The 27,132-nt window shown below is 35.9% G+C and overlaps 2 protein-coding genes across 2 annotated transcripts; one reads left to right on the top strand and one right to left on the bottom strand.

The window, feature by feature from the left end:
* Nucleotides 1-10,992: 10,992 nt before the first annotated feature.
* On the top strand, nt 10,993-22,320 carry LOC123527219 (sialin-like). Its single transcript, XM_053523244.1, has 10 exons — nt 10,993-11,074; nt 12,734-12,951; nt 14,631-14,876; nt 15,433-15,520; nt 15,824-15,919; nt 16,148-16,284; nt 17,521-17,670; nt 17,791-17,923; nt 18,200-18,441; nt 19,795-22,320. Exons 1-10 carry the CDS (start codon nt 11,017-11,019, stop codon nt 19,981-19,983), a joined length of 1,557 nt encoding a protein of 518 aa, XP_053379219.1. The 5' UTR covers nt 10,993-11,016; the 3' UTR covers nt 19,984-22,320.
* A 121-nt stretch (nt 22,321-22,441) lies between these two features.
* On the bottom strand, nt 22,442-23,262 carry LOC123526767 (ras-like GTP-binding protein RhoL). The gene is made up of 2 exons (XM_045306016.2): nt 23,137-23,262; nt 22,442-22,899 (listed from the first exon to the last, which is right to left on the bottom strand). Exons 1-2 carry the CDS (start codon nt 23,260-23,262, stop codon nt 22,456-22,458), a joined length of 570 nt encoding a protein of 189 aa, XP_045161951.2. The 3' UTR covers nt 22,442-22,455.
* Between the last annotated feature and the right edge of the window lie 3,870 nt (nt 23,263-27,132).

Here is a 27,132-nt window from a genome sequence, read left to right as displayed (position 1 = left end):
GGTGTGTTCGGGTTTTTCCCCTTTTTCAATTATTTTCAGTCTTTTAAAAGACGGGAAGGGTAATTTTAGCAGGGGGCTGTAGTTTTAAAAGCGTGGGAAAAGTCTACCCTTTAAAGCATGGGGAAAAATCCAGTAAATTTTCCCAATTGCGGATATCCCAAAGGGGGGTTTTAAATTTTAAAATTGGCATGGGAAAAATGGGAATGGGTACTATGCCATTTTTTTTCGGCTTTGGGATGGGCGCGGGCCCGGGACCCAACTCCGGGCCTCCCGCCCCTCGCACGGGGCACTAAAAACAACCCCAGATTGTTTTCACAATTTTAGTGGTTCAATTTGCTTCACTGAAAAGATTCATCAGTATTCCCCAAAACAAAGTTCCAATAACAATTTTCATTTTTTTTCGCTTTATTTCCTTCCCCGCCCTCTCTTTCCCGACAGCCCTTTTGTTTTACTATCACGGAAAAAACTGGGCCCTTTGGGAAATCTCCCTTTTACCCCAGAAGAAAAAATCACTGGAAACAAGTCAGTATTTTTGTTGGGCCCTCTTTTTTTTTTTTAACTGGGCTAACGAAAGGGTTTTAAAAAACAGAACCAATAAAGTTAAAGGTTTGCATTCCCAAATGTTTTTTACTAAAAATGCGCGCCCTATAAAATTTGTAAAGTCGTTTTTCAAACTTTTCCCGGGTTTTTTTTTTAATGCATTTTAACGAAAAGGGCCCAGCATGTCCTTCATTTAAAATGACATTTGGGGGGGGGAATTTTTCGGTGAATTTAAAAATTTTTTTAAAAAAAACATTTAAATTTTAAAATTAGGGTTTTTTTGGTGACAACCCATGTAAACCCAAATTTTAAAATTTAAAAAGATTGGTAAAATCACGGCTTAAGTAAAACGGGGGGCACGGGGGGCCCTTGTCCGCCCCGGGGAAAATTTTGGATATATATTAACTCGCATTTCAACCCCTTTTTTCCCCCGTAAACATGAAATATTGGGCCAACGAGGAAAAAACCCCCAAAAAGGGTAAAGTTTTTGTTGGGGCCCCTTTGGCCCCCCAAAGATTAAAAGTATTGTAAAAAACGTGTTTGGGGCCCCCCCGTTGAACCCAACCCTTTTAAAATTTTGTCACAGATATTCTTCCCTTGGCCCCAAAATTGATTTTCAGGGGAAAAGGGTTATACAGAAAAAAATAAAAAATATTTTGATTTATTTAAAAAACGGAAACCCAAAATTTTTAAAGTTGAATGGGGTGAAATTTTTTCGTTAATGTCTTCAGGAAATTGAAACAAACTTTTAAAAAAATGTTAAATTTTTTTATTGTTTAAGGGGTTAACAAAAACACCTATTTGAAAAAAAAAACATGTTTTAAAATGCTAGTTTTAGTCTTTTTTAATTTCGTTTCGGTGTTTGGTTTGGGCATCCTTCGGCCAACAAAGAAAAAAGGGGTTGGCCCAAAGTTGGGCCAACCGTGAAAGCGAAAAAATGTGTTGGCCCAAAGGAGGGGAAAAGGGGGGCCAAAAAATGGGGTGTTGGATATTTAGTTTTTTGGCCCCAAAGGAGGGGGCCCAAAGATGAAGGTTTGGGTACCCGGTTTTTTGGCCCCTTTGGGGGCCAAAATGAGCGTTTTTGGGAAAACCAATCGTTTGGGGCCAAAAGGTTTTACCAACCGTTGGGCAAAGTTGCGCCAATTAAACCCAAAAGGGGTTGGGCCCAAGTCGGGAAAACTTCGTTGGGCCAAAGAAAAAGTCTGCCGTTGGCCCAACGTTTGGGGCCCAAGCAAAAACTGCTATTGGGCTCTCATGAAGCCTTTTTATTCGGGGATCGTTTTCCCAAAATTTCCGGGAGGTTTTTGTTTCAACGTAGGAAGATATACAACCGGGAAAAACCACGCTCCTTACCCTATCCCCAAAATTTAGTTTCAGGGGGGTTTTGAGAAAAAGGGGCCGGCCCCCGGGGGCGCCAGGCCCAAAGGGAGGCGAGGAGGTTTGGGGGGGTTTTGGGGAGGCGGGTTTTTCCCCTTTTCTCTCTTAAGGGGGCTCGTGGGGGCTCCCCCAGAAAAATTTTTAAAATTTGGGGTCCTCCGGGCCTTTGTGATATATTTCCCCTACGCCCAAGAACTAAAAAAAACCCCGGGGGGCTAGATAATCCACGCTTTGGGGAAATTTTTTTAATTATATAAGGAATCCGGGGGTTTAAAAATCAAACCCGGGGGTTAAAATCCATCAGAAAACCGTTTAAAAAATGGTTTAAAAGTCAAGCAAGGCCGATTTCATTTCCCCGAAGTTTTCACAACCGGGGGAATAATGAACAGATTTCCGGGGCCCTGTGGTAATTACAAAAAAAAAGGCAATTTCTTTGGCACTTTTTGGGGAAAAAAAAATACAAAAAAATTAAAATTTAAAAGCGAAAAAAAACTATTTGTGGCTTTTTGGCCCATTTGGCCCCTATAAATTTTTTCGCCAAAAAAAAGGGGTCCCGGCCGTCCGCCCACTGCCTTTTCCCGCAGTTTTAATTAAAGTCACCTGTCATAAGAAAATTTTTAACCCTGATTTTACCGGACAAAGTTGGAAAAGGGGTGCGAAAACACGGGCCCAACCCAAATTTTTTGTTTTTGTATTGATGTTAGTTAAGATTTGGGCGGGGTTTTAAAATTTATACCTTTGAAAGTTCACTTCTGTTCAATTTAAAAATTATGAAAAGTGTCGCTTTTGGGTTCCTGGGCGAATTTGAGCCGGAACCTTAAGGTAGTCCCCCGTATTGACAATCGGCCCAAATTCCGTGCCGGGTTACGTAATCTCCCCTTTCGAAATTTTGGAATCCTTCGGGTTAAAGGTACCGCAAAACCCTTTAAAGGGGGCCCCCCGTTTTTGGGCAATCGGCAATTTTCCGTTCGATTTCGTAATCTCCGAGGGGATGTCCCGGGAAACCTTCGGCTTTTTAAAAGGGACCCCTAACCCTTTAAGGGGAGTCACCCGTATTTACAACGGCAATTTCCGTGCGAACCCTAATCCCCTATTGATTTCGGGAAACCTTCGCAAAAGGGACGCTAAACCCTTTAAAGGGATCCCCCCTTTTTGACCCAACCGGCCCAAATTTTGTGCGGGTTAAAGTAAATTCCGGGATGCGATTTTTGGGGATCCTTTTTGGGGTATAATGGGACCCCTAAACCCTTTTCAACCCCCAAAGACAATCGGGGGAAATTTCCCTTTCGATTTTCGTAACTACGTTTTTTTTCGATTTCGGGGGGGGGCCCATCCTTCGGCTAAAAGGTTAACCCCCAAATTTTTAAAGGGATTACCCGTAATGACAATCGCCCAATTTTCCGGGGGATACTATCTCCGTATGTGATTTCGGATCCTTGGCGTTAAAAGGGGGGAAAGTTTTTCAAAAGCGGTGGGGGAATTTCCTAAAAAGCATACGGAGAATTTGTTTCAACGGAAAAGCCGATCGTCATTTTGGGGTCCACTATCTTAAAAAACATTGTATATGCATACACCAAAAAGAAATCTATAATATGGGCAATTTAATTTTGAGTTATTTATTTATTTTTTTTTCATCGTTTAAAATTTAAAAAAACTTTTTAAAGGAATTTTAATTTCGGCATTTAATTTTTGATAGGGATACAATTATATATTAAAGGTTGTTGTATTTACCCGGGCTATTTCCACTTTAAAAAGTTAATTTGTTTTTACTTGATTTTAATTTTTAAACTTTTAAAACTACCCTTTTAATAAGATATTTGTATAATTTGGGGCCCCCCTTTTAAATGATGGGAAATGTAAAAACTTTTGTTAGGGTACCGACAGGTAAACCCAAATGTATCTTCTTTCTATCCATAATTTTTTAAAAGGGTTTTGCGGTTTCTTTTTAAAACTTCGAGAGAAAAAATTTTCTTTCATGGAAATGATTTTTGGGGCTTTTTAAAAACCCTTTACCCCACTAAAATTTTTAAAAAAGGAACGGTTCCCTCCCTTGAAATTTGGGGAAATACCTTTTTTTTTTCGAAGGGGGGGCTCCCCTGACGGGAAAAGCGAAAAATGCAGACCATGACAGCCCGCACGGAAGAAGGGGAAACATTGCCTACCATCAGCAGGCTAAAAGGGTTTAAACCCTTTCCCCCGCTAAAATTTTTATGAGAAAAAATTATCTTTAAATAGGGGTAGTCCCTGGATTAAAAAGGGGGGTTTTAAATAAAAACATTTCTGGTTAAAAAGCGAAAAGGTTGGGTTCCTTTAAACCCAAATGGGACGGATGTGCAGGTGTCATGTCCCATGTACTGGTCGCAAAGGTAGGGAACAATCGGCCCGCATGGTTTAAGGGGGTTTTAGTTTAGAATTTACTGATATTATTATATATAACTTCGTATTGTATTAAGCCCTTTTTGACCACAAACAAGAAATTTTTAAAACAATTTTGCCTTCGTGTTTGTATTGAAAAAATTTTCTAAAATCTGAAAGCATATTTTAATGGGGAAATTTTTTTTAAATGATTTAAAATTTTTTTGCCCAAAAATTAAAAAGGTTTTAAAGATGTTTTTGAAAACCCAACCAAAAAACTGCATCTCCAGAAACCTTTAAAATCGTGTAAACCCGGGAATTTAAATTTTTTATTTCGTAGAAAAAAAGACTAACTGACGGGTTTTTTTTAAAACTTGTATGCTGTGACAGAATTGTACCCGAACAGTATTATGTTAAAAAACCATTAAAAATTTCCGCCTGACTGAAATTTAAAGTGGGATTTATAGGAAAAGAAATAGTGGGTTTAAATGTATTTCAGAGTTGGCTTTAAAAATTTTTGCAAAAAAGGGGTTTTGAAAATCAGGAAAATTTGTTTAAATTTCTCCCGGGATCTCGTGGAACTAAAAATTTTGGTAAGTTTATTTCAAAGCAAATTTATAGAAAATTTTCCCTTTTAAAAAATTTGTAAGTATTTGAAGGGTTTATGTTATTTAACAGAAAAAAAGATTAAACCCCCTTTGGTTTTGAAAATTTTTTGCCCCTTTTTAACTATAAAAAAAACCGAATTTTTTAATGAAAAGGAAAAAAGGGGTGCAAATATCCCAAAAAACCTACTGGATGTAAGTTTCTTTCTAAATAAAGGGGGGGGGTAAGGTTTAACCTAGGTTTATGTGTACATTCAAAGCGGGTGTACGTTCAATGGGGAAATTTTTTTGAGTCTTCTTTTTAAAGATTACCCCCTGTTGTCCTACTGAGAGAGTGGGGTTTCAAAAACTAAAATCCATCTCCCAAAAAGTACTATAACGGTTACGCACGAAAACGTCGTGTCTGCCCCTTTAGATGTAAACAAAGCCTTTTATAAAATACTTAACAAGGGTTTGCTTTTTTTTAAAAAACTACTCACGGCCCCTTATTGTGGGTAAAGGTCGCATAATTGAGACGGAAAAATCTAAGAAGTACATCAAATGGCATAAACCCTTTAACAAGGTTTTGCTAAAAAAAAACCATTCCATTAAGAAATTTTCCCTTTTGGGTTTCTTTATTTCAAAGCTGAGTCCTTGCCATTGCATTTGGAAGTGCCACACTGAAAGCAAGTTTTAAAAACCGGGCCCCAATGGTTTAAAAAAAATTTGGGGTTTTTTTTTTGTAGGGTTTTAAAATAAACAAAATCGCAAAACTGACCCTCCAAAAGGGCCCGGGCAGGAAATTTCCCATTACTACTTGGCCCTTAAAAACAATGTAATTTCGCTTAAATTTTAAGCAAAATCTAAAGTTCATTTTCCCCCTTTCCCCCGGGTTTTGACGACGTTATTTTTTATGATCTCTATAATTGTGTTACAAAAAAAAACCAAATAAGAAGGTTCTGGTATTTTAGAAAAAGTTTACTTTTAATCGCGGCCGGAAAACCTTCCTTTTAAGGGAAAATAAGGGGGAAAAATGGGGGTAATTTTTTGGTGAATTTTCGACATTTTATTCCCCCGAAACCGTCCCGTCTGATAAGGGTTTTAAAATTTATGCCTTGCATGTTTGAGGGTCACAAAATTTACGTCTTAAGCTTAATTAATAAACAATCAGAAAGATGCGACAGACCTGAAAAATAAGACAAAAGGCATACTTTTGGACAAAAAAAAGGGATGGGGTGATGGCATATATAAATTACTGTCAAAGAACTGTTCAGGCACTCTTGAAAAATTTAACTATTTCAATTAGTGTTTTGGTTTTTTCAATTTTTTTTTAAATAGCGTGTACCCGACTTTAGAGGATGCAAATTGCGATATGTGTCTCAGTCAGCACAAAAATTTAAATTAAAGTATGGGGAGAAGCTAAAGAAAGAATTTTTAAATTTTGGGAATAATTAAGTTCCTTGCACGCAGAACAGGGGTGAAAAAAAAGTGCCCTTTTAAAGTAAGTTTGTATTTTACCTCCCGTGGACATGTTTGTTGACAAAATCGGAAATTTCCCATTTTGGGAAAACCTTAAAAAAAGGAAATTTTATTTTGGGAAAGGCAGCAGTTTCCGGAAACCACAAGACTTGAAAAATAATTTTTAATAGTAAAAACAATTTTGGTAAAGCAAAAAATGTGATTTAAAATTTGATTTTTCTTAAAATATTTTGGGAAGTACGGGGTTCCGTTTTTGGGCAATCGTGAATTTTTTTTTAATACTAAACCCCCGTGTACGATGGCAAAGAGACGAAAACGCAATGGCCCATGGCACGATGGTGAAAAAGCCCCATGGTTTCATGATGAAACGCGAAGGACCCAAGGTGAAAACGCGATGGGACATGGGGAAAAGCGAGGTACAGGGGGATAACGCGATGGGACGTGAAAAAAGGAAGTCGATGGTTATAACGCCCATGTTACGATGGTGAAAACGCGATGGCACGATGATGAAATCGCAATGGTGCGATGGTACGATGGTGAAATGTCGATGTATTATCGCGTTTTCATCATCGTACCATCGCGTTTTCACCATCGCACCATCGTGCCATCGCGTTTTCATCATCGTACCATCGTGCCATCGCGTTTTCATCATCGTACCATCGCGTTTTCGCCATCGTGCCATCGCGTTTTCACCATCGTAACATCGCGTTATCACCATCGTACTTTCGCGTTTTTACCATCGTGCCATCGCGTTATCACCATCGTACCATCGCATTTTCACCATCGTACCATCGCGTTTTCACCATCGTGCCATCGCGTTTTCATCATCGTACCATCGCGTTTTCACCATCGTGCCATCGCGTTATCACCATCGTACCATCGCGGTTTCACCATCGTACCATCGCGTTTTCATCATCGTACCATCGCCTTCCGGTTAGAAATGCGTAGTTCCGTGCACTTGAATTTCTGTCAACAATAGAATGTATCTCAATGTATTTTGTGAGAAGAAATTTACCATTTACATTCTGCTGTTTTGCAAAATGTTTTACAAAATGTTCAGTGCTCAACTCACTAAAACTGTGTAAAATCTTCAAAGCCACGTCCTTTGTATTTTATGTATGCATGAAAGTAAATAAAAAGCTGGGTGTAATAGTCACATGATATTATTCAAACTTAGCCTTTTTTGTTAGGATGTAGAAGATACATAGTGCAATGTGAAAATGAGATTGTATCAAGCCTGTATTACTGACACATATACTGTACCACTGCGCATGACCACCGGAAGGCGATGGTACGATGGTGAAAATGCGATGGTACGATGGTGATAACGCGATGGTACGATGGTGATAACGCGATAGCACGATGGTGAAAACGCAATGGTACGATGGTGATAATGCGATGATACGATGATGAAAACGCGATGGCACGATGGTGAAAACGCGACGGTACGATGATGAAAACGCGATGGTACGATGATGAAAACGCGATATTACATCGACATTTCACCATCGTACCATCGCATCATCGCGATTTCATCATCGTGCCATCGCGTTTTCACCATCGTACCATCGTTGTTTCATCATCGTGCCATCGCATCATCGCGTTTTCGTCATCGTATCATCCTGCATCGCGGTTTAGGATTCAATAAAAAGTCACGATTGTCCAAACGGAACACCGTAGGTAAGTTACACTTACTGACAGAGTGACATAGACATCAGCTTTCGTTGCAGCCGATGGATATGTCAACAAGATGACTGCGACGCATACATCGACGATATGATTACATTTATATTGCAAAACACGGAAACGCCAAGTCATTCTTCGACCGACTCAGTAATGCGAAACTAACAGCCAGTCTTGCGAAATGTTAATGTTGTCATGGAACTTTAACATTTCATATTAATGATATGTGAAAGTGTCACGCATAACCTATAGAAGCTAAGGTCAAATCTCTCACTGGATTTATTGAGCCAAATTGTGACAGACAACTAATGCGATTATTTAGTATGGACTGGTATTACCGAAAATTCTGTAAAAAAAATCAGTGCAGAACCGTTCTTTATCGACAATTTCCGTTCGTTTACGTATTCTACCTGTGCAATTTCGGCATTATCCGATTGTGATAAAATAAAAAATTCTGAAATAGCCGAAGGATGCCGAAATCGCATACGGAGAATACGGAACTGCACGGAAATTGCCGATTGTTAATACGGGTCCATTACCTTAAGGAAAAGAAAAAAAATTCAGAATGATATATGTGGCTAAGGACTTCGGACACTTTCTATATGAATTTGCCTACTCCAACAGTGAAAAATAAACCACTGAGAAATAAGTATTTAATTACATATACCATCAAAATACATATTTGAGATTATTTCTTAAAGTCAAATTTTTCAATATTTGTTTCATAATATGGTAATTTTTGCTCTAAATAGAATTACGTACCCTGTTATATACATATAAAAGCTATTTTGCTTTAAACAACATTGTTCCCGCAGTACTTTTAAACAAAAAATATAACAACAGGGTGTTCCCAAATGTAAAGTAACCAATACTTTTTATATTCATTTTTAATAATTTGATAGTCACATATTTTTACATCTATTCGTAACTCAAATACTATACAAATGTTTGAAAGGGCACATATAGGCATGTTATACATGTATAGTAGTGAGAGAAGCAAATACAAAATGTACTGTGAATTCATTATTATTCGTTGGGTTAAATTTTCATTGGCTTATCCTGGTTGTTTGTTGCAGTAGATTGGCAAATGTGTGCTGTCAAATACTAGCAACACACCAGATAATCTTCTGCATGCCCTCCTCGCAACGCGCACGCCACTAGCGATGAAGATGTAATTTGTTTTCCATTTTGTTTTTATTATTTTTTTGTATTTTTTATATATTTTTCATTTCATTATTTCTTCATCTTCTTCTGTGCATTTATATTTATTTCTTTTAGACACATACTAAATGTCACACGCATTCATTACTTCATGTTCTTCCTTCTGTGAAAACTGAATTGAAGATTGTTCTTTGCGGCGGACTAGGCCTAAACACAACAAAAAAGAGGCAATATGTGCACAGCAGTTAATCTGATCCTGACTATAGTCTATCCAACAGAAATAACGCTTGGCATGGATATGCCTGTCATGCATAGGTCAAGAACAGTAGCTTCTTGGCAGGTCATATCGGTGATGGTTTCACATTCAGTGTGATGCCATGAAAGTGATGTGTCAAGTCGCTTTCCATGCATATGGCATATACAAATACGGCTAGACGCGAAAACGAACTAAACGGTCCAGCCGAGTTTCAGGTGGAATTTTTATGCAGAGACCTGCTTCTACTTTAGCCCTGCAGATGACACATTTCGAATATGTTTTGCCCACAAACTCAGCCCTGAATAGACAACATTATCTATAGATGGGTTGTTGTCAGACTTACTCCGATTTAACCTTTTTCCGATCCAGCTTCCTTAGGCAAGCCTCGGAAAGAACTGTCATTTCGGATACATTTTTATTACATGTTTTAGCGAAATGAGCCATGCCATGAGAAAAACAATATAGTGGCTTTGCGACCAGCCTGGATCCAGACCAGCCTGAGCATCTGCGCAGTCTGGTCAGGATCCATGCTGGTCGTTTTCAAAGTCTATTGGAATTAGACAAACCGTTAGCGAACAGCATGGGTCCTGACTAGACTGCGCAGAAGCACAGGCTGGTCTGGATCCATGCTGGTCGCAAAGCCACTATATTGTTTTTTCTCATGGCACGGCTAGAAGCATACGATAGTGTCCGAAGTCCTTTCTTAGCTTAAGATAAATTACAGATTTAATTTCCATGTAGTGTAACTCTCGCAATATATCTTAATGGATTGAATTATTGTTTAGTAATATTTCAAGTTGTTAGACTGGTGTTTGTGTAGAGCTTCGGCTTCCCGATACGGATGTTGCGGCTTAAAATACTAGCGAAAAGCGACATTGACCAGACTTTTCACAAAAACTACAGCGGAAGTATGATCAGAAATAAAGAGAGCAATCAAGGAACTCTTTATTTTTCTGCATGCCTTTGTTTTTGCTAAATAAGGTCAAGTATTGGAGCATCTATCAGGGTACATCGTCTTACTTTGACCTCTCCAGTGGACACCTTATCAACTTTTGAATTAAAGGGACTAACTTACACTTTTTAGGCGAAAAATAATTTCTCTCAAAATCCATGAAAAGATGAGTACCGTGGTAAAAACTTATTGACATAATATTTTTGCAAGATATTTTATACATAACCAAACTTATTGTGCGGAAACCGTTGCAATGAAAATTTATATTCTTCTTGGATTTTTACCAATATCTAACTTTTGTTTTCACACACTTTATATCATCTTTTTCAGAGCCATTTATATCAAAGAAGTATGAATTTATTTTGTAGAAAAAAAAAACAACAACACAAAACAAATGAATTACAACGATATTAAACAGAAGTGTATTAAAATATGCATGTACTCAAATACATATGAAACTTTATTGATATACGTAAAACATTAGCTACTTATATACACACTGTAGCATTTTAGTTATGTATAAACACAAATTCGATGATTTTAAAATTGTTAAATTAGATAGATAAATTTAATTGCATTTGTATCTTTATCTTTTTTATTAAAGCCCTGGAAAAAGTATAATTACAAACATGACTACAGATGAACCTTCAGGGAAGAAAGAATACAGCGCTGATATCAAGAAAGAAGGTAAACTTGATGAGTTTTCAACAATCTTAATTTGATAAAACAGTGTAATATTATAAGAATCTTTCACTGATTGAAGATATGGATGGGAATATCTAGCTCGAGGGTAACTGATTAGGTGGTAACGAGGCCCTGCCGAGTAATCGTAGAACTGAGAACAGTTACCCGAGAGTCAGATATTTCCATCCTCATCTTCAACTAGTGATAGATTCTATTTCTTGCACGCCGTTTTCTTTAATTTGTAGAAGATATACAGAAAAACAGCTTTTCTTTTAGGCGCTATTTTATTATACAAATGAAGTAACGTATGAATTGAAGCATACATTCATTCATTACAGCACGTGAGTCCTCTTATACTCCTGAGTGTATGATGAGTGTTTCGAGCACAGAGAAACACGGGAAAGTACTCTCCGGCATACAAGAATTGCATGCGCGCACGCCAGACAGGATTTTCCCGTGTCTTTGCTGGAGCTAGAAATAACTGATCACCCTAGATCACATGCTGCAAATTATGAATGAATGTGTGAATTCATAAGCTACTATAATAAGATAGTGTTCAAAAGAATATTAAATCGCTCCTTCATTTAATGTACGCACGTATTGAGTGCACCATATACTGACTAAACGTTAAGGCTAGGTTTATCATAGTTTTAATAGTGTACATGCAATGCGTGCGAACACTCATGGCGGGAGAACTAATGCCGACCGTTCTTTCTTGCTGCTTTATGCGAACATCATGCTAGTTATATTTATAAAAAATATACGTAATGGCAACTAGGATCAAAGATATTGTTGAAAAGGGGTGTTCGAAAAGAAATGCAACCAGTATGCGTATGTGTTCCTCTTTTAAATTAGATAAAGTATTGGAAGACATTTGTAAAGACTGATGATTTAGTTAAATTCAGGACAAGTTTCACCGGAATCAAATAATATATTACATTTATTCGTAAGTTTTAAAAGGACTCTGTCATATACACTATCATTTACCAGCTGATTTGATGCAGACACTTTGTTTGGATGGCTGTAGAAATGTAGTTGGATTCCAAAATTATGTTATTTTGTTTCTGTGAATCTCATTAAGTCTTTCTTTTTGGAATTGCCTGTACATTGCTCAAAGTTGACACTGATTCTAAAGTTAGGAATGCCCTAGTATTGAGAGAATGAAAGCCCGTACAGAATTTTTCGTATGAAAAACTTTGGAATGAGAAAACAGTCATGATTACACAATTTGGTCAGAAAACTGCTGATTTAGAAATTCTGCGAAGACAGAAGTTTGTACATAGTGAAAACTAAGGTTAAGATATGTATTCAAACAATATGGAAATACAAATGAATGCAGTAAATAATGAAATCAACGTTTTCAAAAGAAGAAAGATGTTTTAATAGGACTTTGTAACGAGTTACGAAATCTTAAAATTACCTTAGAATTTTTAACGAAATATATTTGTCATTTTCCTCTTATATATACCAAAATTATTGGCCAAAAATGCCCCGTATTTAGCTGAAGTACTAGCCATTTATTTGCTAATAGGGAAATGTGAAGTCATTTATAGTCTTAATAAACAGGATTTCATACAAAAAATGGGCATACAGACCCAGTTTCATTACTTTCGAAATACGCCTTGTATATCTTTCTACGTATATGGTCTTTTTATCTTTTAGAGACTCTGGACAATGGTGGAAAGCATTTTTTGTGTTCCTGCCGCTTTGCCCTCATTGTTATCTCATTCTTTGGCACTGTGAATACATACGCACAGCGTGTAAACATGAGTGTAGCTATCGTATGCATGACAGACACTTCAAACGTTACAAGTAACGAGAATTGCATTCAGTCAATATCAGGAACAGAAAATAACAGCTATACTTGTGAAAATGAAACGGTTAGTACTTAAATTTTATCAGGAGGTACTTATGTTAACTTATTATCAGATTAAAGCTAAGGTCGATCACCGAAGTAATAAACAGTTTTACAATAAATATTCCAAAAGAAAGTAAAACTATATGAAAACATTGAAATAATATTTCTGTTTTACAATAAATATTTTAAGACATTGAATAAATATATAAAGACAGACAATAATTATAGAAGCTATAATACTGCATACATTACATGCCATATTCCTAAATGTCAAGCATAGATCTGTCATGTAATTTCAGCAAAATCATTGCAATGTTAAAAAAAGAAAAATTGCATTACAGAGCAGAAAACCTTGCTACTTGAATCTACCATGCATGCATTAGCGCCATTTCTCATTATGTAACTAGTGTATGCATACTAATAACATAAAGAAAAATGCTGCATTTTGAATATTTTGATTATTTCAAAAGATGTCAACCTAAGCAAGTAAAAATAAAACAAGTTGATTCATTGTGATTCTAAAACATCAGATTTGTAATGATTTTCAATTTCACTATATCTTCTAAACTTCTGCCCTGTTATGATTAAAACTCAAAAGGATTTTTATTGTAAGGGATATACATGTTTTTGTTAATGATTTGCTACCACAGAGAACACTGAAATCAGATATAGTATGAGTATTAGACAGTGTGTTCGCACAATTTCGGATTTTCAAAATATTCGAAATTGCTATCTCTATAATGAAACCGACAGCACATTATTCATAGCCCATTCCCTTCCTTCCATTTCATTCCTACCATTTACCCAGTAAGTGAAAGAAATACCGTTGTCTTCCTCATGACGTTTTCTTGTTTCTTTGTATTCGATACACAAAAAAAAACCTCTCAAAGTTACCAACCCTGTTAACATCAAAATTTTCTCATGATCCTTCCACTTTAATATTCCTGTCTTTCCTTAGTGTTTTAGTACATATTTGCACCCACTCTTATAAATTTATTGTAGCAATTTGTCTCTTACAGCTCAACACGCGTACTAACTACTTCTAATCACACTCCCTATTATACTAACGCAAGAGAGCATTTCTTATCATCAATTTCTCAAAGTTTCTTGCATATTTTCATTTGTTAATTAGGACCCAACACTACCTTCGCACCCCCACCCCTATTCCCCCAAAGTTTACAAAATGTTCTGCTTAATAATTTATCCCTTACATCAAAAGTATTGATAAACAGTCCTTATATAAAACTATAGGACAAACGGGCGGACAAAATTCCAAAACTACTATTAATGTAGAATCAACTGTACTTCACAAAGTTTGAACTGAAATAAATTATAATTTTCAAATCACGAGATATATGTATCTAATTGCATCACTTACAGTCGGCAATTTCAGTAGAAAGACGCGATGTATATCACATTTTTGTCATCATGCTGTCGGGGTATCACTCTAACACCACCTTGTCATGTTAGAGTTGTGTCTTTGTCATAATGTCGTCGCTCCAACATCATCGTTTCATTTTCGGTCATGTCTTCGTCATACCGTCTTCGCACCAACATCTTCTTGCCGTTTTAAAATCGCGTATTTGTCATAATGTATTTCGTGTCTTCATAGTAATGTCTTCGCATCAACACCATCGTGTTATCGTTCCATCGTTATCCGTTTTTAATAACTTTTTACATATTTTGTTAATTGCAATACAGATGTCAAAACAGGATGATAGGTTTGACTGGGACAAAAAGACTCAAGGAATAATACTAGGTTCCTTTTTCCTTGGGTATGTCCTGTCACAAATACCTGGTGGTTGGTTTGCTGCAAAATACGGCGGGAAATTATTGTACGGATGGAGCATGTTTGTATGTGCTATTGCAACCCTGCTCACGCCCTTGGCAGCACGGACAAGTGTTGGTCTGCTTATAGTTGTGCGAGCTATTGCTGGAATATGTCAGGTAAAGTAATAAACTTTAACCAAACGAGAAAGATTTGAAGCAAATAGTAAATTTTGTACATTAACGATGAAATTTACAGCAAATTAAAGCTTTCTAGCTGATATAAAATATAAATTTCCTAAAACAGTTGCGTAGTGACTGTCACTAGTGGAGCATCTAAAAATGCTTATCAACATGTCGGTTAGCTTCAAATGCCTAATGATCTTGTGACAAATGAAACATAAATATCTACATACAACGTTTTCAATGCGCTTATGGTAAATTTATATTATTTATTGCTTAAATTAACGCATACATAAGGTAGCGAGAATTAAAATCTCAGCATTTCATACCCGCTTCCAAAAAGGTTTAAGGTTTATATATGCTTATTCATCATGTTTGGTATAATTAGTAATTTCTTTCGTGTTAAATTCGAATAAATCTCATCCGAATACGACATTGAGTAGAAGTATTCATACTTCATACAGCACAGAAAAATCACCACTAATTAAGATGCTCATATTTATTATGCATATAAGATAAATAATACATATACACACCATGCAATATTCTTTAGGGTGTAATGAATCCTTGTCTACACACATTGCTGTCTTTCTGGATACCGCCGTTACAACGAAGTACATCCGTTGCTTTTGTCTACTCCGGTATGATTTTATTTATATACTTTAGACTTATTTCCAACATTATAATTTAATTCCAAAGTCAGAGATCAACAGAACCACATTATGTTGTAGTTTTCTCAGCGATTACAAAGTATAATGTTTTTATTTACGGTCATTAATGTTGTATAAACTGGAAACATGTTGTAGTTTTCTCAGCGATTATAATGTATTATGTTTTTTTTTACAATGGTCATTTTAAAAAATTTGAATAAAGTAGATACACGAGTCTGAACTTTGATTACACATGTGCTTATAAAGTGTTACTTATATTCATCAACGAAACAGGCACCCAGTTTGGTTTAATGGCAGCACTTCCCCTCTGTGGTTTCCTGTGTGTTGACGGTTTTGATGGCGGATGGCCTAGTATATTCTATGTTTTAGGTAAGACGTATATTTTTGAATATTGAAGAAAAATGAAACGTAATTGTTAGTCTAAAGTGATTGTAAATATGGCGTTATCATATGGAAATACTGTATACATTTGCAGAAAATGTAACATTTCTTTTACAAGGTTTTTTACAAAAGATATAGTTAGTTCATAGAATAATGCTATCATTTATAGACTTTGGAATATGACTAAAAATCGTGTACAACAAGGACATATTTTAGGTTGCGTTGGTGTAGTGTGGTTTTGTATTTGGATGTTTGTTGTGTCAGACACTCCAGTGTCACATCCCAGGATCTCTGAGAGTGAGAAAGAATACATAATAGACACTCTGAAATCAGAGTTAGATATAAATAAAAAGGTAAATTATTCAGTTATAAGGTAATTATATGTATTGTCAGGTCCATTCGTTCTAAAGATTAATTTTGTTATATTCTTTATTGATAGTACAGAGAACCGAGTAAAACAATTAAACCAACATATATAAATATATCAGCACGTTTAATCCTTTTATCTAAAGTTTTATAAAAGTATTCAGCTAGCTTACCGTAAAACATGATTTTTTTTCAGTATTGTTTCGACTTATAGTTGCGAACATCTAATCGTTTTTAAAAACTGTTGAATTGACAAGCCATGGAAAATTATTAAAAAAAAAAAAAAAAAAAAAAAAACAACGTAAATCATGATGAGCTTCTTTTCAAACAGAAGGCCCTAAAACCCAAAATATGCAATTTAGCTACCCGACACACAGCTCTATGATAATATTTTTATTAATAAAACAAAAGCGAATTAGTTTCTATTCTAGTACTAACTGCAGCTTGTGAAAGATTGAATTCTTCGTCCAAATCTTTTTGATAAGGATGTAGGATCAATTTTATTCTACGGTTAAAATTTATTTTATACTCTGTGAGCTTGAAGTATATTAGTTTCTAAGACTAATAAAAGCAAAAAAGCACAGGTCACGGCATTTGTTTTTCTTTCATAGGGCATTTTCTTCACCCACTGTTAAAGCATTTCTGAATTTTAGAGGGGGTAGTGCCATTTACTTATACTTTCTAGGTTATACAATTTATCATTATATTTCACATCAGTCAGCTAAATATCACAATCAAACCTGATCTACTTTAATAAATATTTGTAATTACCGACCACTTCCCCACTGTACATCGTGCATCAATATTAGGCAAATGCCAGCCAAAAAAGGGTGATTTGTTTTTGCAGCAAGTAGAAACTGTTTGGTTTAATGGTACATTATTAGCCATATTTCAATTATTGAGCATTATTTGGCATTAATTTTGTAAGGGAGAAATTTTCGAAGAAACATATTGTTTTTTCAGATTGGTGGATGTCATGAAAACAAGAAGCTAGTACTTCATTTAGTATTTAATAACTTCAATTTCATCCTGTTACGAAATAGAAGTTACACTAACATTTAAACGGTACCTTAGGTCAATTCAGTAAATGTTACATTTTATTATTATACATTGTAAGAGAAAACCAACCATATATGTAAGAAACTGATACCTATAGTCAAAAACGTTGTTTTCTGATTGCAATTTTTGTTTTACACTGACTGATTGCCAAAACATGATTTCAGTCTTCCAGTACGCCTTGGTCAAAGATATTCACATCATTACCTGTGTGGGCAATTATTATAACACAGACATGTGCTGAGTGGGGAGCATACAGCTTCTTGACAAACATTCCGAGTTATATGAACGAAGTTTTAAAGTTTGATATCCAAAAGGTATATCTTTTAGTTTTGACCTATCTATTATGAATAACTTGTTCTTTTCATATAATTTTGAACATTCCGTTTATTTATACCGTGCTTACAACTAACACATTATCCATTGCACTGTTTTAGGCCGGATTTCTAGGTTCACTGCCGTACCTAGGATTCTGTGTCGTTGCCAACATTTCTGCCGGTCTTGCTGACAATCTTAGGAAACGAGGCTACGTTTCAACTACAATAGCAAGGAAAATCTTTAATAGTCTAGGTACATACAATACGTTTTCAATTAAATCGATGAAATGAGCAGTATCTGCGTTGATCTCTGACCAGATGTTCAAACACTGCATATTTAACAAAAGTCCTATATATATATTTTTATATTCTTCATTGCCTTTTTAAATCAACATTAAACGCTTTTTATTATTAATATAAGCATACATTTATCTTTTATTGTTTCTAAAAATTAAAACAAAATGTGTTCATGTACCTTTAAATGCAGCCCATTATGTGTGTCACTGTTTCTATATCTTGTTTCTTAAAGGCAATATCCTACCGGCAATATTTATAGTACTGATGGGAACTGTGACTGACGACTCGGTTATTGCCGTCACAATGCTGACACTCGGACTGGCTATGTCTGGATTCCAATATGGGAGTGGTTTTATGGTTAATCCTGTTGACATTGCACCAAGATATGCTGGTATTATTCTAGCAATTTCAAACACAGCCGGTTCACTTTGCGGATTCTTCGCACCATTTGCAATTGGATTTATAACAGTAGATGTAATTTGTTAAATTTTCTACATTTGCTATCTTTTTGTGGCCCCACTTTTTGAGGTGGTGAATAATAATAAAAATGCATAAAATAAAATAAAAGTTTGTTTAGTATGTATCTTCAAAAGTATTTGACCTAGGGTCATAGAACATTTAATTTACAAGAACATTATTGAGCTTGTGAAGTTGTAAACCTGGAATTTTGTTTTGAAATTCACTTATCCAGACCAGGTCATGGCCCTTGACTTTGTCAAAAATGTTTATAAAGGGCCTAAATATTTCGATATTTTATTATGCGTATCTGAAAAAATATTTGACATAGGGTTCTATGGTAAAAAACCTTAAAGAATTATTATCCAAAATGTATCATTTGTGCACCTGAGGTTTTTTAGTCAATCCAGATTTAATGCCCTTGATTTAGTCAAAAAGCATGTGTGTCGCATGTATCTCAATATGAGTTTGACCTATGAAACATAACAGATTTTTAATATATTATGCGCCTGGTTCCGTTTTGGTTTTCATTTAGTCAGACCTGAGTTATGGTCCCTGACTTAATAAAAATATACTTAAAGTGCCTAAAAGTTTGTCCTGCATACCTCTTAAAATAGTTAATCTATAATCTTGAAACAAATTATGAATATCATTTAGCATGTCAATTTGCGCACCTGGTTTTTCTTGGGATGTCATTGTGCAAGACCTTGGTTATGGCTCTTGACTTAGTCAAAATATGCATTAAGTGCATAAAAAATTGTGTCACATATTTCAGGATGTATTTGACCTGGAGTCATGAAACAGTATAGGATTTTTTTCAGCATGTGAAGTTATGCATCTGGATTTAACCCCACATGCAAACTGCCCCAAACCAATCTTCCACCCTCCTCTTAAGTAACTTGTCATTGTTTATAGTATCTACACATCCCCACCTCCACGAGCACCCCCTCCAGAGGACTCAGACTTCCAACCCAATGGAATATAAACGTTTATTCAGTTTTGCATTGTCAACAAGTAACATATGACCGTACAATGACAAGACGTTGGGTACCAGTGTACAATGGACCCACATTAAGTTAATACTATATTTTTAATGTCCGCATTTTCATTTACAATTTGTGCTTTCTATTTCTTAACTTGTCACTTGGCACTGGTAAAACTCATCCTAAAAATAAGAGTTTCTGAAGAAGTGGGAATTGTCTGTATCTCTATGAAAACGATATGATAAACAAAATAAGAAAATCCAGTTTCATTCAGTTTTTACAGTTCTTTGTACTCATTAACATGATTCAATATGAGTGTACAGTTAATTAGAATAAACTCATTTCTTCAGGCTTTATCCTTTTTCAAATTGCATGTTTCTATATTTAGAAAACACGAGAACAGTGGAAGACAGTCTTCTATATTACAGCCGCAGTCTACACATTTGGAGCAATAATTTTCATCATGTTTGGGTCGGGTGAATTACAGCCTTGGGCACGAGATGAGAAAGAAGACCGTGAAATTGTTGTAAAGGATGAAAAGGCAAAGGTTGAAGTAAAAAATGTTGTTGGTTTATAGATTGTGCTGCTAATAAACAAGCAGTATGATATGTCATTTAAGACGAAAGACATATAAAACAGAATAAAGTAATCGCTCTCATTGAACAGATATACTGGGTGACGACCAGTCACCGGACAGAAATCGGGGTTTTTCCTTAACCATTTTATGAAAAATGAACACAAAAACATGAAACTCGATAAAACTTCAGCTCATTTGTCACCAGAAAATGTAAAAATCTCATACAATCGGACGTAAAACATTGGATATTTTGAGACTCAAAAGGGGTCATAAAATCTGGAAAGTAACCCCTCGGAATCACCGAAAACAAGGCTACAGTGAAAATTGCAGACACGGTTTGATCGAGTCTGTTCATGAGCAGTAATGGAAAATGCAACACTGCGCACGCCCCCTAGCACCGGCTTAAGCAATATTCAATTTTCAAATCTAAATGAGTTGAAATCAATGATCCCGAAGGACCAGAAAATATAACAACACTGAGACGAAGTCGTTGCGACTTTTTAGAAGACCTAAGTTTCTTTTTCTTTTTTTTTGCTAACCAGTGCTAACATAACAGACGGATCACAAACCAAATCTGTGGGTATATATGTCATCGTTTTTTTTTACATATGAACTGGGAATAAGATTCCAAAGGTTTCTATAGCATTTTTTCTTACACATCGGACAGGAGTTTCCGTGGCGTGGGTAACTATATCATCATTACTTACAGGTAGGAGTTGCTGAGGCTATCTGTTTCATCGTTTCTTATTCACTTTGTAGGAGTTTCCGTGGGTATCCACCGTTAACATATACTGGAAATAAGTTTCCCTAGGTGTCTGTACTATTTTTTTCTTTCATATCGGACACGAGTTTCCATGGGTATCTATATCACAGTTTGTTACATATCGGACAGGAGTTTCGAGTTCCTGTAGGAGTCTATCAGCGTTTCTTAAATACCGAGTAGGTGTTATATCATATCTAAACATAACATATAATATATACTGAAAAAGAGTCTCCGTGGGTATATATTTCATTGTTTTGTTTCTTAGATACTGCACAGGGCAGGGGGGCCTCCGTGGCCGAGTGGTTAAGGTCGCTGACTTCAAATCACTTGCCCCTTATTGATGTGGGTTCGAGCCTCACTCGGGGGGTTGAATTCTTCATGTGAGGAAGCCATCCAGCTGGCTTACGGAAGGTCGGTGGTTCTACCCAGGTGCCCGCTCGTGATGAAATAATGCACGGAGGGGCACCTGGGGTCTTCCTCCACCGTCAAAGCTGGAAAGTTGCCATATGACCTAAATTGTGTCGGTGCGACGATAAACCCAACAAAATGAATAAATAAATAAACTGAGCAGGGCATTCCGTGGGTATCTTTATTCATTGTTTTGTTTCTAACATAATAGACAGAGGTTTCTGTTGTTTTTAGTGGTTCTGGTCATTATCCATTATATTTTAAGAAAGACGTCTTTCACCATTTTCTTTATTTTTTATCGAATACGGCGTTCAAGGAAAGGAATCTGTCGCTAGCTGCAGGTGCGGATTGAGAAATCATGCTCTCCGTTATCAGTTTCGGTAGTAACTCACCTCCGCCAAAACAATTACAATACAATACCTATTTTTTCTCGAAAACACCTTTTTATCAACACAAAACTTCATTACCCCACCTACCAACCAAACTTGACCTAACTTTGGTTATCTCGATATTCCGATATGTCGACTTTTTCCTCTTGGTCCCGACGAAGTCGAGATATCGAGATTTAACTGTACACTCTAGTAGGATAATCAGGTCTTCACATAGAACAAGTGAAATGTTTTCTTTTTATATATCAACTGCTTCTGATAACATAACACTCGTTCGAGCCTAAACGTAATCCTCTTTTACAAATATGGAAGGGAGGAACATAAGTTTCCATTGGAAAACGCATTTGTGATGAACCTTTAATTGTTCTTTGTGATAATTAGATAGCATTAAAAAGAAGTAGTTCTCTATGTTGTCTTGTACATTAAATATTTGCATTCTGCACCTAAAGGTTGGCATATCAATGACTTCTATACATGTAGATATTCAACAATATAACACAAGAAGACAGTTGTATGCTTTACAATCATTTATTCCAATTTGTGATCATAGCTATGAACTAGCTGATATATTATCGAGAAATATGTGCGCGTTCTGCAGCGGAAATATTTGGCAACTTTAGGAGCGCAATATTATTCCGCTACAGAACGAGTGCATATTTCTCGATGCAAAGGCTAATAATATTTTTATTACATACGTATATACACATATTAATATTGTATAAATGTGATGAATTTGTTCAACAGACTGAATAAACAATGACAATATTGACGTAAATAAAAAAAAAATATAAAAATGACGTCATGCACCCGATATGAAATTTAAACGTCAATATTTCCGTTTCTGGTTCCAGTGTAACTGAACGGAGAATAAAAACGATAATGAAATAAGTTTATCCATTTTTCTCGTAATATTTACTCTCTTTTCACAATTTTCATTACAATGGCCTCAAAAAGTTTGGACATAGTTTCGAAATCATACTTTGAGGCCTCCACAAAGCGAAATGCACCAATCTTTTTTGCTAGTGACATTCCTTCACTCCGTATGGCAGCTGCAGACTTGATATCAATCCTGTCACAATGTGTTGCTACCAGAACGATATGTGTGCCTTTTAGTGTGTATTTCTTAATTTCTGGAATCCAAACCTGTAAGACGTTGTTAAAAGATGTCCGGTCAATAACAGAGTAGCAGACGATAATTGTATCGCTTTGGGCATACGGGAAGTGACGTAATCCATCCATGTCATGTTGTCCAGTTGTGTCAAAAATGCTGACCGTATAGAAACCATCTGCAGTATGAATATTTCCTATGGAAAAAAACATAAACAAGAAATAAGAACAATTTAAGATTTGCAGTTGCTTTTACAACAGGTAAGAAATCCAAAATTTGAATACAAAAACCTTTTCGTGAAAGTTAGTATGATAAATATAATCAAGCTTATTGTAAGAATCAGAAATCATATGACTCACAGCATAAAGTGACTCAGCTAAGTTTTTAATTAATTACAGAACCAATTGTATATTTCTTTGATTTTAAAAAATACGAAGGTCGTATTGAACATTATGGACACACTTACCAGCGAAGTTATCAAATACCGTAGGTATCGGTCCATCAGTGCTTTCTTCTCCCAGGAACTGTTTAATCAAAGTAGTTTTTCCAACAAAACTGTCTCCTACTATGGAACATCGAAAAATTCTCTCTTTAACTTTATCGCTTTCCATTTTTTTTAACTTCTCGTTTTAATCATCTAAGTAAGCTCTTCTAAGCGGTCTTTTGATTTCAATAGATAGAAGGTGTAGCAAAGTATCTTCCTTTTATTCACAGAAATGTACTGTTTCTGGAAAGTGATAATTGACAGTTCTTGACCTTTCCTTTTATGTAAAATGTCTTATTTACTCATTGACTGGTATACCGTAATGTATCTTGCATGTTCTGACCTTCCTCAACACTAAGCCTGTGGTTACCTTAGCAACACTTGAAAAAATTCTTTCTATTCGCTTCCAAGATTGAAACCGTTTTATAACGTGCATTTTGGTATTGTTGTTGTTTCAACCCAAGCACCAGATCTGGTATGCCGCATTTTCGTATGTGTTTACGTGAACAATATCGCCTGTAACACTAGTTTATCAAAAGAAAGTCTAAAAGAATCAAGCAAAGTAATAGCAGACTCGGTTTGATTGAGTCTGTCCATGAGAGGTAATAAAGTGTGCAAAACCCCTCACGCCCCCTAGCACCGGCTTAAGCGGAATTCTATTATAGTAAAATTGAATAATCAGGAATTATATGGATCAGGAAATATAAAAAACACTTAGTGAAAGTACTTTCACAGCCGCCACACGGCACTACATACCTGCCTTTGTAATAGTTAATAACTTCTTTGGAAGCACAGAATAGAATCAATCACGCCACCAAGCAGCGTAATAGCAGACTTGGTTTGACTGAGTCTGTCCATGAGAGGTTATGAAATATGTAACACTCCTTACCCCAACAATCTCACCTAGCACCGGCTTAATCGGAACATTATTAAAGTAAATTTGAATGTATTGCTTGATTCCAAAGGATCAGAAAATTGAACAACATTGAGTCCAAGAACGTAGAGACCTTTTAAAGCCGCCACACGGCATAGAATGCAACGAAGAAAACTAATAACAGACTCAGTTGTAATGCCTTTGTCACGTGGGCTTATTTGCAATTTGTTTTTACAATGAACTTTATACCTTTTGTTTAGATATATACACTTAATTAACATTTACTGCACTATTTAATTTTGTTCGCCGTCTTATATCAGAAGCAATACTTTGTGTGTAATTGTTTTTATAAAACAATTATGCCAGTGAACATCCGAAGTAAATTAATCGAGAAATGAGAATTATTTACAATGGCCGGTTTTAAAACATATGAGCCGTGCCATGAGAAAACCAACATAGTGGGTTTTGCGACCAGCATGGATCCAGACCAGCAAGCGCATCCGCGCAGTCTGGTCAGGCTCCATGCTGTTCGCTTTTAAAGCCTATTGGAATTGGAGAAACTGTTAGCGAACAGCATGGATCCTGACCAGACTGCGCAGATGCGCAGGCTGGTCTGGATCCATGCTGGTCGCAAACCCACTATGTTGGTTTTCTCATGGCACGGCTCATATGTGTGCTTGCTTTCTATGCACGTGTGCTTTAAGATGTACTGTTATACATCGAATTCTATGGACTGCAAGTGATGAAAGACAACAACGAAGAAAGATGACCAACGCGTTTCAGTTAGCACTATGACAACGACGTTTCAATTAGCACTATGGCAACGCGTTTCAATTAGCACTTTAAGTGATAATTGAAACTTGTTGGTCATCTTTCTTCGTTTTTATAAAAGATGTCTCATAAATTACGTACTATGGAAAAAACTGGACGTATCTCGATTTCGTAAGAACCACATTGATAAGTCTTTGACTATCTAACAATTATGTAGATATTGATATTTTCCGATTGCACGGCTGAATCACAGAGGACGTTTTAAACCTACATATAATGCATCAAGCCTAACATACAAACAAATTAAAATATTGTACACGGTGTCATAGATATGTGGCTATGAATTGCATTAAATTTTGAATTCCGGTAGAAAATATCCGTTGCGTTCACTCTATATTTTAAATAGCCGCGATATGTATGGTCTGTCGGTAAAGATTATCGTATAATGATAATAGTCACAGTGAACTATAAATGTTACAGCCGTACGGAATATGTTACAGTCAGTACACTGATAAAAGCTACAATATTTTTACTTTCGTTATAAATTGTATTTCTTGTAGCCATAATTTACTTTTCTCATAGATTTAACCCTTAAATTGCTCAATGTAAAGGTTTATCTTACAACATTTTTACTATCGTTATAAATTGTATTTCTTGTAGCCATAATTTACTTTTCTCTTAGATTTAACCCTTAAATTGCTCAATGTAAAGGTTTACCGTACCGACATCTGACAAAGATATTGGTCGAGCAACAGATGATCTTGTCAAAATATTTCATAAAAGACAAAAACAAATGAACGTGAAATTCAGGTCGTGATACATTAAAAAAAGAAAATAACAAAAAGTTAACAAACAGGGCCCAGTTGTTCGAAACTTTAACAGGCGATTAAGCTAACAGTTGGATAAATTTTAGAATTATATTTCGACATTTTAGAAGACTCAGAAAAAGAAATGTATAAGTTGAGGATAATGAACACTAAAAAGTCTTTGCCGTAAAAGCAAAACCTCACGCAAGTTTTTCCCAACAAGATTAATATTTTTAATCAAAATTTAACAGGCAGTTAGTTTAACAGCCGGTTAAAGTTTCGAACAACTGGACCCAGAACTTCAAACAAACTGGTTGCTTCGGCATAATTTTATTTTTTTCTAAATTCCAGTAACTTTCGTACAACATTGCCATCCAACTGCATAATTAAATTTCCTAACATGCTTGAAATTACATGACCTTTTGACTTTGAAAAACATGTGAAAGTAATTATTTTAACAAAAAAATTGCTGCAAGAAGTATTAGTGAAAAGTATGCGTTAAGTTACATGAGTACTACTTATATTGATCAACACGTCCGTCTAAGGCTCCTATTTGTCTGTACTGTTCGAGTACTTCCGGCGTTCCTGTACACACACCTCTGCTTCCATTGACGACGGAAAAAAACCCTGGTTACGTTGGATATAATCAATGATTCAAAGCGTTCTACATTTACTTTTAAAACGAAATGAATAATACTTTTCTATTACTTATTCTGAATTAAACATGTACAATGTTTACTCAGACTGAAAGATTTCTAAGCACTATTGTCTTCTGTTACAGAATGAACACTTGTACCCTCTCACGAACAGACTCAATTAAACAGGTTCCTATCTCTTGTACCCTCTCATGAATATACTAAATTAAACAGGCTCCTGACCCTTGTACCCTCTTATGAAAAGACTCATTTAAACAGGCTCCTAACTCTTGTACTCTCTCATGAATAGACTCAATTAAACAGGCTCCTAACTACTATACCCTCTCATGAAAAGACTCAATTAAACAGGCTCCTAACTTTTCTACTCTCTCATGAACAGATTCGGTTAAACAGGCTCCTAACTCTTTTACCCTCTCATGAACAGACTCAATTAAAAAGGCTCCTAACTCTTGTGCCCTCTCATGAACAGACTAAATTTAACAGGCTCCTAACTCTTGTGCCCTCTTATGAACAGACTCAATTAAACAGGCTCCTAACTCTTATACCCTCTCATGAACAGACTCAATTAAACAGGCTCCTAACTCTTGTGCCCTCTCATGAACAGACTCAAATAAACATGCTCCTAACTATTGTGCCCTCTCATGAACAGACTCAATTAAACAGGCTCCTAACTCTTATACCCTCTCATGAACAGACTCAATTAAACAGGCTCCTTACTCTTGTGCCCTCTCATGAACAGACTCAATTAAACATGCTCCTAACTCTTGTGCCCTCTCATGAACAGACTCAATTAAACATGCTCCTAACTCTTATATACCCTCTCATGAACAGACTCAATTAAACAGTCTCCTTACTCTTGTGCCCTCTCATGAACAGACTCAAATAAACAT

This window comes from Mercenaria mercenaria, chromosome 14 (assembly GCF_021730395.1).
Source record: "Mercenaria mercenaria strain notata chromosome 14, MADL_Memer_1, whole genome shotgun sequence".
In the NCBI taxonomy this organism is placed as follows: Eukaryota; Metazoa; Mollusca; class Bivalvia; order Venerida; family Veneridae; genus Mercenaria; species Mercenaria mercenaria.
The sequence above is the reverse complement of the archived record's forward strand: the minus strand, read 5'-3'. Positions and strand labels throughout refer to the sequence as shown.

Bases quoted from the DNA above. Each gene is read 5' to 3' on its own strand.
- LOC123526767 (XM_045306016.2), bottom strand. From the start codon at position 23,262: ATGGAAAGCGATAAAGTTAAAGAGAGAATTTTTCGATGTTCCATAGTA. The intron at 22,900-23,136 runs GTATTTGATAAC...CTGTTGTAAAAG, and splicing joins CTGATGGACCGATACCTACG to CAACTGCAAATCTTAAATTG.
- LOC123527219 (XM_053523244.1), top strand. From the start codon at position 11,017: ATGACTACAGATGAACCTTCAGGGAAGAAAGAATACAGCGCTGATATC. The intron at 12,952-14,630 runs GTTAGTACTTAA...ATTGCAATACAG, and splicing joins ATACTTGTGAAAATGAAACG to ATGTCAAAACAGGATGATAG. The intron at 14,877-15,432 runs GTAAAGTAATAA...AATATTCTTTAG, and splicing joins CTATTGCTGGAATATGTCAG to GGTGTAATGAATCCTTGTCT.